This window comes from Drosophila mauritiana, chromosome 3R (genome assembly GCF_004382145.1).
Source record: "Drosophila mauritiana strain mau12 chromosome 3R, ASM438214v1, whole genome shotgun sequence".
Classification (NCBI taxonomy): Eukaryota; Metazoa; Arthropoda; class Insecta; order Diptera; family Drosophilidae; genus Drosophila; species Drosophila mauritiana.
In genome coordinates, this window is record NC_046670.1 from 8,036,216 (window position 1) to 8,049,988 (window position 13,773).

The 13,773-nt window shown below is 42.5% G+C and overlaps 1 protein-coding gene across 6 annotated transcripts in view; it reads right to left on the reverse strand.

Annotated features, from left to right (window-relative positions):
• LOC117144220 (cubilin) overlaps positions 1-13,773 on the reverse strand; it is a 46,443-nt gene that overhangs the window by 28,737 nt on the left and 3,933 nt on the right. For all 6 annotated transcript variants that reach the window (XR_004459634.1, XR_004459633.1, XM_033309274.1 and 3 more), the window contains exons 2-4: positions 11,083-11,200; positions 5,682-5,744; positions 882-1,589 (exon numbers count right to left, since the gene is read on the reverse strand). Coding sequence is in view for 4 of the 6 variants with exons in the window: in XM_033309274.1 (XP_033165165.1) it covers positions 882-1,581 (700 nt within the window). In the remaining 2 variants the exon portion in view is untranslated. The remainder of the gene's footprint in view (positions 1-881; positions 1,590-5,681; positions 5,745-11,082; positions 11,201-13,773) is intronic.

A 13,773-nucleotide genomic window follows, 5' to 3' on the forward strand; every position in this document is an offset into this window, starting at 1 on the left:
GTTCTTCCACAATATGCTGTTATTGTTTTTGCGGCCGGGAAGCAATTAAGACCGCCTAGCGCATTGTCTTCTCGGCCTCAGCCTCGTTTGACCCCGACTTTGTTATAAATTTGCCTTTGTGCGTGCTCTGAAAAATGACCAGCCTCAAATGTAGAAAAAAATATATTCAAAACTGTCACACAAAGAGTTTGAAAAAACGAAAATGGAGGAAAGAGGAAACTCGGATCCGAAAGGGGCAGGGACTGGGGTGCCGGAGCGGATTGCTTCCTTCCTGCCGGGGACGCTCACTTTTGCCGGTCATTAAATTTTTTTCCATTGCCTTTGGCAGTCGATACATATTTGGCTGCGTACATAAATAATGAGCTCAGTTGTTGTTTGGCCAGATTTGCAAATGTTCTTCGACAGTTTCAATTATTTATTTACCAGCCCAGCCGACTACAGTGAGCACTCTGTGGGCTCTTTAAAACTGGCAGGCTAAAAGCGAGCCAGTGGACACTCGAGACTTGCCAATTAGGACGTAGGGAAATTGTTTTACATGAGTTGGTTGAGAGTTACACATTTTTTAGCAGCACTATGGAGGGCAGCAACTTTCACAGAAGTTTAAAGGGAAACGTTCCATGCTAAACCATTAAAGTTAGCTGTGGCTACATTTAGATACTATAAGTCCGTATGCAAATAAATTCATAAAATTCACGAAGACGAAAAACTTCTTCAGCTGTTAATAGTAAAATACGTAACCCACATTTTCAACAATAAACGAGAGAGAACGACTATCAGATACCCGGTATGTACTTATTACATACTTTTTAACGAATGTAGTATACCATATATATAATTTAGTATAGTTTACTCTACGATAAAGGGATATAAAATGTACTCACCTGCATAGAATAAAGGCAGCAGATTGAAGATGATAACCAGCGGAAATATAGAGCGTGCAAACTTTTGCATATCCGTAAGGATGCCGACTGCCGGAGTCGTTGAAGCCGCAGCAGCGTAGTCCTTTGTGGCTTCGCCGTGTTGAAAGAGCTTTCGTTGTTGTTTCGTAGAGTCCTGACTGACTTTGGAAGATAGGCGTGATAGGCAAGTGCTCGTGGCGAGGCGATCCTGCTCCGAAATCCCTGTAGAAGCGACCAAAGGGGCAGCAGGATCAGCCAGGTCCTGCTGTTGCTGCACGACAGGAAGAACAGCAACATCGCAGCCTGCAGCAATGTCGGCCAAAGGATTGCGCATCCTGTGCTGGGTGTCTCTATCGCTGGCTGAGTTCTCATCTGTGGTCCAGGACTGCGGACATTCGCTGGCTGGTACATCATCTGTTGCTGCTGCAGTTGCAGTTGCTCCTGTTGCTGATGTTGCTGCTGCCGCAAGTGTTGACTGGCATAATGTTGCTGTTGCTGCTGCTGCTGCCTCTGATTCGCTTTGTGTTTGTGTGTGGCACAGAAACGTATCGTTTTGAAATTGCTTCCGATTGATGCAGTTGCAGTTGTTCGTGTGCTGCTGTTGTTGTAAAGGTTGTCGTGTTGTTGTTGAAGAAATTGTTGTTGGTGTGTTATAGAAATGTCGTATCTGTGCTGAGGCCATGTTGTGCCCTGAAATGAGATATAAAACGCCAACAAAGCCATTAAATCGATGTTGAAAACCAATAAGCATAGTGTGCACTTTAAATTGACAATTCGAACTGACCGCCATTAAGTTTTGATAAACCCATTGCTTTGATTATCGATCCCAGCAACGCTGTTGCAAGGATTACAAGCCGAAAGGGATGCGGACAGCATCACAAAGCATTTGGGTTCTTGTTCTTTTAATCAATTTCCACTGGCACGCCCATTCGGTTAACGCCGGCGGGCAATCCTTTTGCTGTTTTTTACAATCAGCCAAATCCCCGACTCTCTTTTTTAACTGGGTTTTGACTGAGGGTTAATGTTTGTTTTTCCAACGTTTTCTAGAGTTTTGTGTGTTTTTATTTACAAAGGAAGTGAGCTCAAGCCGACAAAAATTTAACATGTAATTTAATTTCATCTTTATTAAAAACTTGTGTATTTATTTGTGTTTGTTTTGATATGGTTTTTTAACTACGGACTTAAGCTCAAGTTGACCAAATTTAACGTGTACTTTACTTTTATCTTTATCAAAATATTTGTTTATTTGCTTTAATAATGTGTATGGTACTTTTATGGTACGAGATCTGTATGTAATGGCTAAGTTTATAGCACAGAGCTTTTGCTCTACATCCTTGGGTAAAAACTGTAAAGGATTGCAAGCTTACATCGTAAAAGCTTTTAGCTGTGTAACTGTCAATTGGTGGTCGCTTCTACGTATACGTAATATTCATGTAACTGTAAGCGATGAGCTTTTGCTGTTATCGAACTGTGAAAAGGGAAAGCTTACCCAGACATATGTACATACAGAAGCAATGACTCTCATAACAAGGAAATGATAAGAAACTGACTAAAGTTAGCCTTTCTCTAATATATTGTGCGCTTCAACGAATTAGAGTGTTACTTCCATGGCGTCTTTTTCCGCAAATCCCCACCTAACTACGCCACTGTGTCGCATACACATCCCTCATTTGCAAGCCATAAAAATATGCGAAATAATCATAAATAACCTACAAGTACACTGTAGATAAGCCCTTGGCAGATGCCACGCCCATTGGGTCAGGCCAGGCATTTATCAAATTTCCGCCACTCGAAATGTTTTTGGCCGCAATAACAGACGCCGAAACAAGTTTGCCAACCCTCAGCCCCCCCCGACTGCTTTTATCCTTGTTGTGGCTGGATGGTGGCTGCTCCTGTTGTTTTAGTGATTACAGACGTTGATAATAAAGTAAAAATTGCAACAATGAACGCATAGACATCATGTCTATGGTCGTACTACTCGGCCAGATCCAACAACCAACCATCTAACAGCAACGCCCACACGTAGCACGGAGCCATAAAGTGCTCGTAATCAACGTGAAACTGCGATGCACGCACACACATCTATTGCTGAATGGGTGATGGCGAGCTTGTGCACTGAGAAAAATTACGAGATAGCTACAGTGGTCATATTAAATTACAGATATGTAAATATATAAATATTCAAGACGTGGCTAATATACGCGTTTTACACTCAAATAACGCCTTTTTAAAATTATTTTTCTCAAACTATTAAATAGCTACAAAGTAATAAATTCTAGATAAGAGAGGAAGTAGTGTTGAGTATGTCCTTTAAAATAATAATTTGTATTAGAAAGCCAGAAATGCAAAAGGCACTTTTTAAAACATCTTCCAGGAACTATAAGCAATTTCCTTTTTTTTAAGTTAAAATTTGAGTTGTACATGTATGATTTTTCTCAATGTTTGGGTGCGTCTTTTGGCCAATGTTGGCCACCGGACCTCCGCTAGTCGGTGGCTTTCCCATTTTGCTAACGAAAATTGTCTGCAATGCTGCACTAATGTCATCAGGGCGTATGCGTAACTAGGTGAATGTTCACTGCGGAGTGTTGGAGTTTTTCCGAAGGAGGGCGAGCGGGCGTTGAGGGCGGGGCAGGATTGTGTGGCTGAGTGGTGTTTTCTGTTACGTTCCAGCTGTATCCATTAATTCCGGGCAGCTGGCAGCAAGGATGTGAGCTCATGTGTGTATCCTGCTGAATAATTAAGGCAGGAGGCAGGATGGCCAGGATGACTCGGCAGCGGACTACGGACTACGGACTACGGACTGCGACTTGCCGAACTGTCAACGCTGCGAGTGCAGGCACATGTGGCATGCCGCATAATTGGAAATTATTCGCTGCACTCGGCCGCACTGTAAAATGCTAATTGCAGTCAAAAGTAATAGCCACTGTGGACGCTGTAACGGTGCAAATAAATTGCAATTTGTTGCCGCTAATGTTTATTCAAATGTTCGTCGTGTTTTAAACACACACAAACACACTCACACCAATCAACACCTGCGGCTGACCTGTTTCTGTTTCTCTCGCAATTAGTCAGTTTGTTTGGCATCAACGCAGGGCCATGGTACTGCGACTATACCTTTTGACCCGTATCTGTTGCCCTGGCTAATTGTGCACTTGGCCAGCGGTTTAATGAGTGCTGCTCGTCGTTCAAAGGCAGCGAACGCGAAAATAATAAAGCCGGCAAAATTAAAAGCCAGCCAGAGCCAATTAAAAGAGACTAAAGCGCAGGAACCACTTCAAAAAGCAAAAAAAAAATAATAAAGTGGAGAAAACGCAGCAAATAAAAGAGCGACTGACTTTGTGCTTTCAGACAGAGATAGTTGTTTCAGGAACCACCTTCAAAACTAAACTTATTAAATTCAAAAACCATATGGTATTAAGATTTAACTGAAGCAAAGCGCCTTAAACTTGAAAATGTCCCCTCCTATTTATATAGTTTGTTGCACAACTCTGCTTTGCCAGGCTTGCAAACTTGCCTCAGCTGCACCAGATTATATGCATATATATCTAAAGCCTTCGTCCGCCACCACAGTGCAATCCACTAAGCGTGGCAAACACTCCAAAATAGTTATTAAACCCTCGCCAAGAGCCCTGAAAGCCTAGCAAATGGATGGTGGCTGAAACAAATGGCGCTCGATGCAGCACAAAAAGTTGCCATCCGCAGCAGGAGAAGCAGCAGCGCATCATCGTCGTCATCAGCGCATCATGAAAAGCAGCAGAAAAGCAGAAAAGAAAAAAGCAGCAACGCCAGCATTCTACACTTCAACGCCGCGAGTTGGTGGCATAAATTTAGCCATCCTGTGTATCTGGGTATCTGCAGCTTTGCTCAAAATTCTCAGATAGAGATGCAGATGGAGATGCGTTTATGTATATGTGCACCGCAATGGGGCATTTACATTTCAGATGTCCTCATGCTGCCAGTCTATGCGTGATGTGGAGAGGAGGAGATGCAACAATATGCATTCACTTGCTTGATTAACATTCTGTTTGATTTAAAGCTTTAAAGTCGCCTGTGTGTGGCAAATATCACACAAAGGCGGTCACGCGTTTCTTGCATGCATCTACACATGCATCTCTATGGGAAAAACGAAATGCAGGCGTGCCTTTGCCTTTAGTTGCTAGCTGCGCGCTGCAAAAAGGAACTTCATGATGATCACGGAATGGAAATTAGCCAGGACACAGAGCCTTGCAGCCGCATGTTGCATACATGACAACCAGCAAGCTGCAACCGCAGTGACAAATTGCAATTTAAATTTGGCTTTCGCGGGCGCCACACAACTGCATTTAAGTGCAGCGTGTGTGTGTGGTGTGCTCATTACGAGTCACAATTATTTGTAGTTTTTAATTAGAAAACTTAGCTCGTCGCCCTATATATATATATACTTCTGCTGCTATTCCTGTCATCCTCTTGCTGCCACAACGTGCACTTCAGCACATCAAAATGCTTTCATGAATACGCAATGCGCTTGTTAATAGTTCTGGGCATATGCGGCGTATGCGTAATGCATGATTTATGCAACCGTCTGTCTGCGTGGGCGAGTGTAAGTGCTGTATGCAGATAGAAAGATGTATTTGCAATTCATCAGCCAAAGGGCTTAACTTGTTGAGCTGCTTAGCAGGCCAATCAAAAATCGTGCACTTGATTAAATTTGATTTACGGAAACAAGAAACCTAAATTGCACTTAAATGCTTTCGAATAAGGCGGTAAGAAGGCTTAGGTATATCAATTATCCAAATAACTCACCATATCGTCTGCATTTAGAGCGTTTGGGTACAACACGTCCTAATCACGGAGTCGTCTGAGTTTCTGCAAAGAGAAGAGCGGTGGAGAACTCAGTACAAGGCAGGCAGTTGGCAGTTGGCGGGACTTAAGGCCAACTTTGCATTGCCAAACAGCTGGCAGCGCTTAAGTAAAAGTTACGCGCAAAACATTTGCAACTGCAGCATTAATGCGACTTCGCCTGGAAGTTGAAAAACTTTCCACCAGCGGTGGGCGTGTCAAAAAGATTCTGAAGTACAAATACACCAAACCAAAAAAAAAAAAAAACGGGGAAGGGGAAGGGATAAACTGGCAAGGAGCGGCCAACTTTGCAGCAAATCAATTTCGCAGCAAACTAAATTAAACAACGACAAGCTAAAGCAGCTGCCAAATAGATAAAAATGCCAAACACACGTGTCGAGGAGGGGCGTTGGGGCGTTTGGGGCCTTGGAGGGGGCGTGGCACGACAGGCGAAGCCGCAAACAAATTGTGTAAGAATGTTGGAAAAGCGCTGAGAATCGCGCAAAGGCATTTCGCCATTGGCAGCAGCGCCTTAAGTCGAGTCCCAGAGCAATTTATCATCTCTATGTTTAAAATTTATTACATTTATTTTATGTTGTTTAGCCCCCTTTTTTTCAGTTGTTTACTTTTAACTGTTTCCTCGGCGTTGTTTCCCCTTTTTTTTTTGCGTTTTTTTGTGCCATTTTTGTGCGTGTCCGTGTCTCTCAGTTTGTGGCAGCACTTTAAGAGCCAAGTCAAGTGGATAAAGTGGCAGTGGCGGAGGCGGCAAAGAGTTCTGCCGCTGTCAGTTGAGTTATAGCCCTCGACTTGGCCCCACTCACACTTGTAATTGAATTTATCGCTGTAGCAATATTCATCAACGTCAGGCACTATGTGGCCATGCTCTGCACTCTATGCTCGACGAGCAGCAGCAGGACTCTGCTAGCTGCCGATGTCGAAGGCCTTACAAATGCCCGCCGATCAAATTGAAGTGCCAAAGATTATGCCACGCCTGCAGTTGCGCATACGCACCGTGGGCCGCAGCCGAAGCGAGCTGAAATTGAATTACTCCGCCCCCGAAAAACAAATCAAAAAAAAAAACCCAATGCCATGGTCCGCAGTCCATGGTCCATAATCCAGCGCCTAGCCTAGTTGGAATCCCCATATCTCTCATCCGCAGAGGGCAGCGGTGCCAAATTGCTTTCGATATCAATTTCCTGGCAAGAGCTTTTGTTTCCCTGGCAGCTCAGGCCGCAGCTGCAACGAAATCCGATTAGAATTCCTGCACTGCCAGTCAGCCAGCCTGCCAGCCTGCCACGCCCCCTTCGCCGCATCCGCCCCCTTCATCAGCACCGCTGTGTGCGTTAAAATCAAATTGTTTACGATTGCCGCTGTTGGCGCCGGGCAAACAAACAGTACACAAAATCGAATACACTGACTTTGAAGCACCAAATGCCAAGTATTGTTAAACATTTGTGTACATTAAAAATATTCTTTGCGCTTCGCAAAAGCAATATAAATCATTTTTTAGCAACCATTGATATTTATCATAAATTTATACATGAATATATTGTTATTTTTAATTTGACTTCCTAACACTGCGCTTATACTTTTAAGTTTAGAGTTTTTAAGTTCTTCTAGTACTTATTAAATACAAGTGTTTTTCTCTGCCACCCTTTTAACATATGTATATACCATACAAATGATCCTTTGCATCTTGTACAAAAAATGCGAAATACAAACTGAATAACAAATCCTTTGCGATGCCAAAAAATCAATCGAACAGCGGAAGTGGCAGAGGAAAGGACGTGGGCATTTCGATTCGTCCTGCTGGTGAAAAAATCATGATGGAGTTGACTGCACGTAAAATATGCATATGCTGCAGTGCATCCTGCCGATCCGAACTCGAATCGCTGGCACTGCAATGAAATTACCCACAGTTGGACTAATGAAACCAATGCCAAGTCAGCAAATTGAATCAACTTCCTACGGAGCCCAAAACATTTAACCAATCGCATTCAATTTGAGGTATATAGTTTTGAACGAACTTTCCATGTGCAAACTAGCTGACATGGAGCAAAATGTTAAACTAATTGATTGGCTTGCCGAAATCCATTTCGATGTTACATTTAAAGAAATATTTGCTTTTTAAAATCATGTTTCTAGCTTTGCATTGAGATATTCAACAATAATATTACGTGAAATGTTCATTTCTGTTTATTTTATCTTTAGGCGCAGCAAGCAATTCCATTTGTTTTTTTGAGTGTACTGCTCCCTGCGGGCTAATGGAAGCCAAATCGAAATTACCGCCATCGGTCAGGTGTGGAATATAGGATATTTTCCGCATTTGCCGGTTGTCAGCGTAATGAAACAAATACAATGTACAATGAATACAAAGCCCGTGGAGTGACGGCAATCAGCAAATCAAATTTCGAATTTCGAATCAAAAGCGAATCGCATATCGATTGCAGCTGTCAGTTGCACATGCACTGCGGATTCAGTTACGGATTGGGAATGATGAATGGATCCGTAATGAGTGTTATTAGACGGCGTCACTCGCACTGACCGTCAATTTGTGCGGGCGATTGGACAAAAAGCCGTCGATGATTCGATGCTCGCATCCCCCTGCCATGTCCACCCTCTCTTTTCGTCCTTGGCCAGCTGACAGAGCGTGTGACAGGATACGTCCAATTGAGAGCGAAACTGAAGCCCCACAAGATGGGCATGAGTGTGTGGGTGTGAGTGTTTGCGTCCTTGGCAGTCGGCATAATCAATCCACTCGCCTGACACCATGTCCTTTGTGCTGTGCATTCGTGAAAATTGAAAAAATTCACTCTGCTGGTGGGTTGACAGCGCCATCCTGGGATCGCTGCCAGGCCAGCTTCGAGGAGGCTGAACAGGAGATACTCGCATCCAGGGTCTGGCTGGCAGATGTGATATATGCTTATGGCCACCGTTGCAACGGTTGCCACGGCGGATGCAACATAAATTATCAAAGTGCAAGTTGCAAATTGCTTGGCCTTCAGCCTGTGGCACGAAATGTGCACATAATTTCAAATTTATTACGAATTTACGTGCCATGCGATATGAAAGGGAATCCCAGAGCACTAGGAGAAAAAGGCCTGCACCTTCGATAGGTGGAAATAAGTATGCCAGCTGCAGTAAGGATTCAGCTATGGATCAAGGATACAAAATCTGAATTGCATATTTTTTAATTATAATGCGATCATATTTAGTGCAAAGCTTTATTTAAGTAAATAAGTAAGTGTCTCTCAAGGGATGTTTGCTTGGTAAACTGCTTAAACTAATCCAAAAATAGATATTCATTCATTGCAGCTTTATAGCTAAATACTACTAATCTTTTCTAAACCATTGTTTTTAAGAATATGCAGCATAACTTTTATCTAGTTTCACTAGCCAACATACGTATTGCACCCAAATTTCTGCCAGTGTTTCAAACTGCACGGTTGCCGCATATTCAGGTATCCATGGCACGTTGGGGGCGTGTCTCACATGCAAAGCAGGTGACACTGCCACACTGCCCCGCCCACCGACTCGTTACCCGCTTAAGACAAGCCAACGCCTGCAGGACGGCCATTGCTTTTGTGTCGACTTCCGCCCGCTGATGGTAGCGACCACGCCCATTGCCGCCCCTCGTTTGTTACAGCTTCGTACCCCCCTCCACCATCCTCCTCTTCGATTAAATGCATCACTTCCCAGCATTTCAGATGCAGCAGCAAAAGCAGCAGCAGCAGCGGCAGCAGCTTAGCCATAGCCACAGTCACCTAAAAGGATCTGAAAGGAGCCACAGGAGTCGAGGCCATCGCATTTGCCATCCTCATTCCTCTGGCTAACACGGTGCCCAGCGGGTAACGCCACTCGTCCCCATTTCCCAGAATCTACACTGAGAAAAGAGAGTATACAGTCAAATCCTAGAATGGACAATTGAAAGAGGTAACAATTTTATCCTAGTCTTAAGGAAGGGTTTGACATCATGTTAAACTCTTTGCCATAAAAGTTCTCAAATGATATTAGCTATTACAATTTCATATGTAATATTAAATTGAATTATCCTGGACCTTTAATACTCTTGCAAGGACGATCTCTTCTATACTGAAATCTGCGAGAAAGTTTTTTAACAAGGATATTTAACTGACTAACTTCGACTTTCCAAGTCTGGATTTCGTTTAATATTTGTTAAGGAAGTAGAAATCTTCGTATGAAATCAAATATCTTTTGATATTTTTAAGAAAGTCCTTTGAAGAGACCCCTGATTCTAGTTGGCTTTCTCCTGCATAGTCTCATTTCACTATCAATCGAGATAGGTTTTCAGAATAAGTTCCATATATTTTCCCACAGTGCAGCTGCAAAGAATGCTGTGCATTTGTGTTTGCCTCTGTGCCCCTGTGCTCAGCGTTGTCCTGGCTCCTGCTGTGTCCTGCGCGCTATGCTAACAATCTTGTACTTCGGAGCCCGTTCGAGTTTAACTATTGACGTTGTTGCTGCTGCTGTGCTGTCATTGCCATTTTGCCGTTGTCCCCGGTAATGTTACACGGCTTTTTATACTCCTCGGAGGCAACGACAACCGACGACAACAATAAAGCAGGTGAAGGATTCACATAAAAGTTGTAAAACTGATTTAGCCAGGGCGTGCACATGGATAGAGCAGAATTGCGGACCTGCCACGACGACGATATTAAAAATCAAATCAAATTTCAGCTTAACAATTTAAGGAGATGCCAGATGACGTGCTTTGCAACGCTAGTCCTGGAATTTGAAGGTCCTAAACCAACTTTAATCAGCTGATTGGGCGTGAACTAGTGAACTAGCAATGCTACTATTGCTGCTCAAACAATCGGATAATCCAGCGGGTGATATGCTATAAATCAATCTCCTTTCTTGCCAGTTGCCAATCGCCATCAAATTACCATTTTTGGGCCAGACAAACATGGTCGTCTCTTTTGTGCCAAGAATCTATTTGCTGCCGATTCAATAAGTTTTTGGGCCCAGGACCGCCGGCGATTTGGCAGGCCTGAGCTGCATTTCATATCAGTTGATTAGAGCTGCAGGAACGAAGGATGCGGATGGGGACACGGACACAATGGGGCCGCTGCCAAGGAGGAACTTTAATAATGGTCGGAACCAAAGGACAGACAGACGGACTGCAAATGAAACGCGAGACGCCAAATTAGTGCCAGGCAATTAGTTGGCGGCCAAATTGAAAGCAAATGAAATGCTCCGGCCCTTACAAAAGCCTCCTGCAGGATCTCACACCCATAGCAATTAGCCGCGACACCCAGACCCCATTTTCATTTTCATTTCTATTTCCATTTTCATTCCCCCAACCATTTCCATTTTGAATTCGCTGGAATTCTAGGATACTCACGTTTATGCTAGTTGCATCGCATGGCATTTGCTGTTCCAGTTGGGCCATGTTCTTTTCCCTGCTACATTTTCAGTTAATTGCTTCAGCTTGGCGACTAAGACGAGATCCTTGCTCTGCGCTGCAATGGAAGCATTCAAATGGGAATGAGGTTAGCAAGTGCGTTTTGTAAAACTAATTGCAAGCTGCAATGGTTACAAGCTATAATTCAAAGGAGCAAGGGGTGTTCTTCTATTCATCACGATGTGTTATAGAAGTTTCTTAAAATTTATTTTTTATATTTTGCTACTTAATTAGGGCTGAGAAAAGCCTTAAACAGGTTTTAAATAAAATTTGATCGATTATTGAAGAAAACCCATTTAAAATACATTATTCAAGTGTGCTTCAATAACGTCAATATTAATAACTGATTTAAAAAAAGTGTGTGTTCCCATTAATCTTTTGTCTTTTTAAATTATCTATAATATAATATTGTTTATGGCTTTTACGTACTTATTTAAATTTAAAGCAAATTTGATTTATCAAACATTTTAGTGGCTTTCTATGACAGAAACTATTTGTCTATTGCAATTTGCATTTATATTACGTATAAATTTCACCCCATTAACATTAAATTCCAAATAACTCGCTATATTTTCATAATATAAATATAAAGTTAATTTGCGAGTTTTGAAATAATTTATGTCCCAGCAGCAGCTGCTGTTTACATCATCAATAATGTATTTGCAATTTGGACTTTCATGCGCGACTTTTGCGCTGCATTTCGCCGTATGCCACATGCATTAATCCATAAAACATTAGCTTCGAAATGCTAGAAACAAAGCAATTATGCCACTCACGTACGAGTGTTTGATTGTGTATGTGTGTGTGTGCATAGATGGCCATAATTGGCCTATGACTATGTAAATTGCGACTGGCCGCAAAGTATGCCATACAAATAGTTGAGCCGCAAATGGCATTAAAATGAAACACGCATCAACGAAAGTTAATTGGCAGCCAAAAGAGAAAGAGAGGAGCCCAAGGATATGCCAGGATGCTAAGGGAAAAGCAAACAAAGCTCTCCCACAGGCTTCGTATCAATCACAACAGAGCACACAAACAGATACAGATACAGAGATACAGATACAACATCCAACACACACACATGCCTAAAGGAGAGGGAAAACTAAATTACAACCAATTTTTATTGCTGTGAAAACAAAAGGCGCAGCATATTATCACAAAATGGCGATGGCAGAGGGGCGGTGCGGTTTTTTCGGGGCGTGGCTGGCTATATCTGCGTCTGTCCGTCTGTCCGTCTGTCTATTTGTGCCAAGCGCACGTTTTCACACAAAAGACACAATAAATGATAACACATAAATTCGCACACAAGTTCGTCCTGCCGCACGTGTGTATGTGTGTGCGTGTGTGTGTGAGTTAGTGTATGTGAGGCTCGTATCGTTAAAAGTCAATTGTAAACTTGCACGCCCTAAAGCAGCCTCACAATCTGCAACTATTCACGCACAGCAAGAAAAATTGTACTTTTTATTTACAAGAAATTATTAAATTAAATTATTATTAAACTAATTATTGATGCAAGCATGTGTTAAATGCCTTTGAAAGCATCAGTCATTTTGAAAGAGGAAATAATTTAAGGTAACCAACCATTATTTATTTAAAAAGAAAAAACTTTTTTTAACAGTTGCAGAAATGGAAAAAGGTAATAGAATTTTTTCAATTATATTGATTATTGGTGCTTTTATACCAAGTTTTTTAAGCCCGTTGATTTTTTAAAGTCTTTTCTTGTTTAATAATATTTGCAACGCACTTGACGAAAGTTAGTCAAAAAGCATTGAAAAAATTACGAGAGTTTTACTATATCAAAATATTATATGCTTCCTTAGCTGAGTTGCTAAAAGTTTTTCTATAAACTAAATATATTTCGGTTGGAGATTCTAAAAGTACATTGAATAAAGTTATAGCCCGAAAAACTTTCAAACTCTAAATTAGTTTTATTTACTTAGTACTTACACCAATCGTACACCGATTTCTTTCCAGTGTAGCGCCACGCACACTCTCAAGCTGCGGCGCTGTGACTAAGGCAGATCGAATTATAATGCAAGAAGCAACCGTCGCAGGCCCCACAAACCCCCTCCCCCCATACATACCACTCCCCGCCCGCAGGAGCGCGTAATGCCACCTTATCAGTGGCATTCAAATCAGAGCATAAACACACGCACACAAGCGCGCGGAGAGGCGCTGCAGCCAAAGGAAAGCACTGAAGCGGCAGCTGGATAAAAGTTACATTGACATTGCCCAGCGCTCGTTGTATGTGTGTGGTAAGAGCAGGATATGCCAGGATAATGTGGCCAGCGAAAGAGAGAGAGAGAGAGTGAGAGTGAGAGAGAGCGCCTGCGCTGGTCGGCTACCAACAACGCATAAGAGTGGCTGGGATAGACACGCAGAGCGCGGCGTTCGAAAGGATTTTCTTTCCATTTTCCTCTTTGCCGAGCCGCCCATTTTTCCCGTTTTCCCATTTTCATTTTTTTCTTTTCTTGCTCGCAGAGCCGAGCAAAACGTCGCTTTTGTTTTTGGCCAGGCTTGTTGTTTACGCTTTGCCGCATATGTCGCTGCCAATGTATTTAATTGTGAACTGCGCACAAAAGTAGGCAACGATAATTTCTGCTTACCCAGTGCCACACATCCTTGCCACTT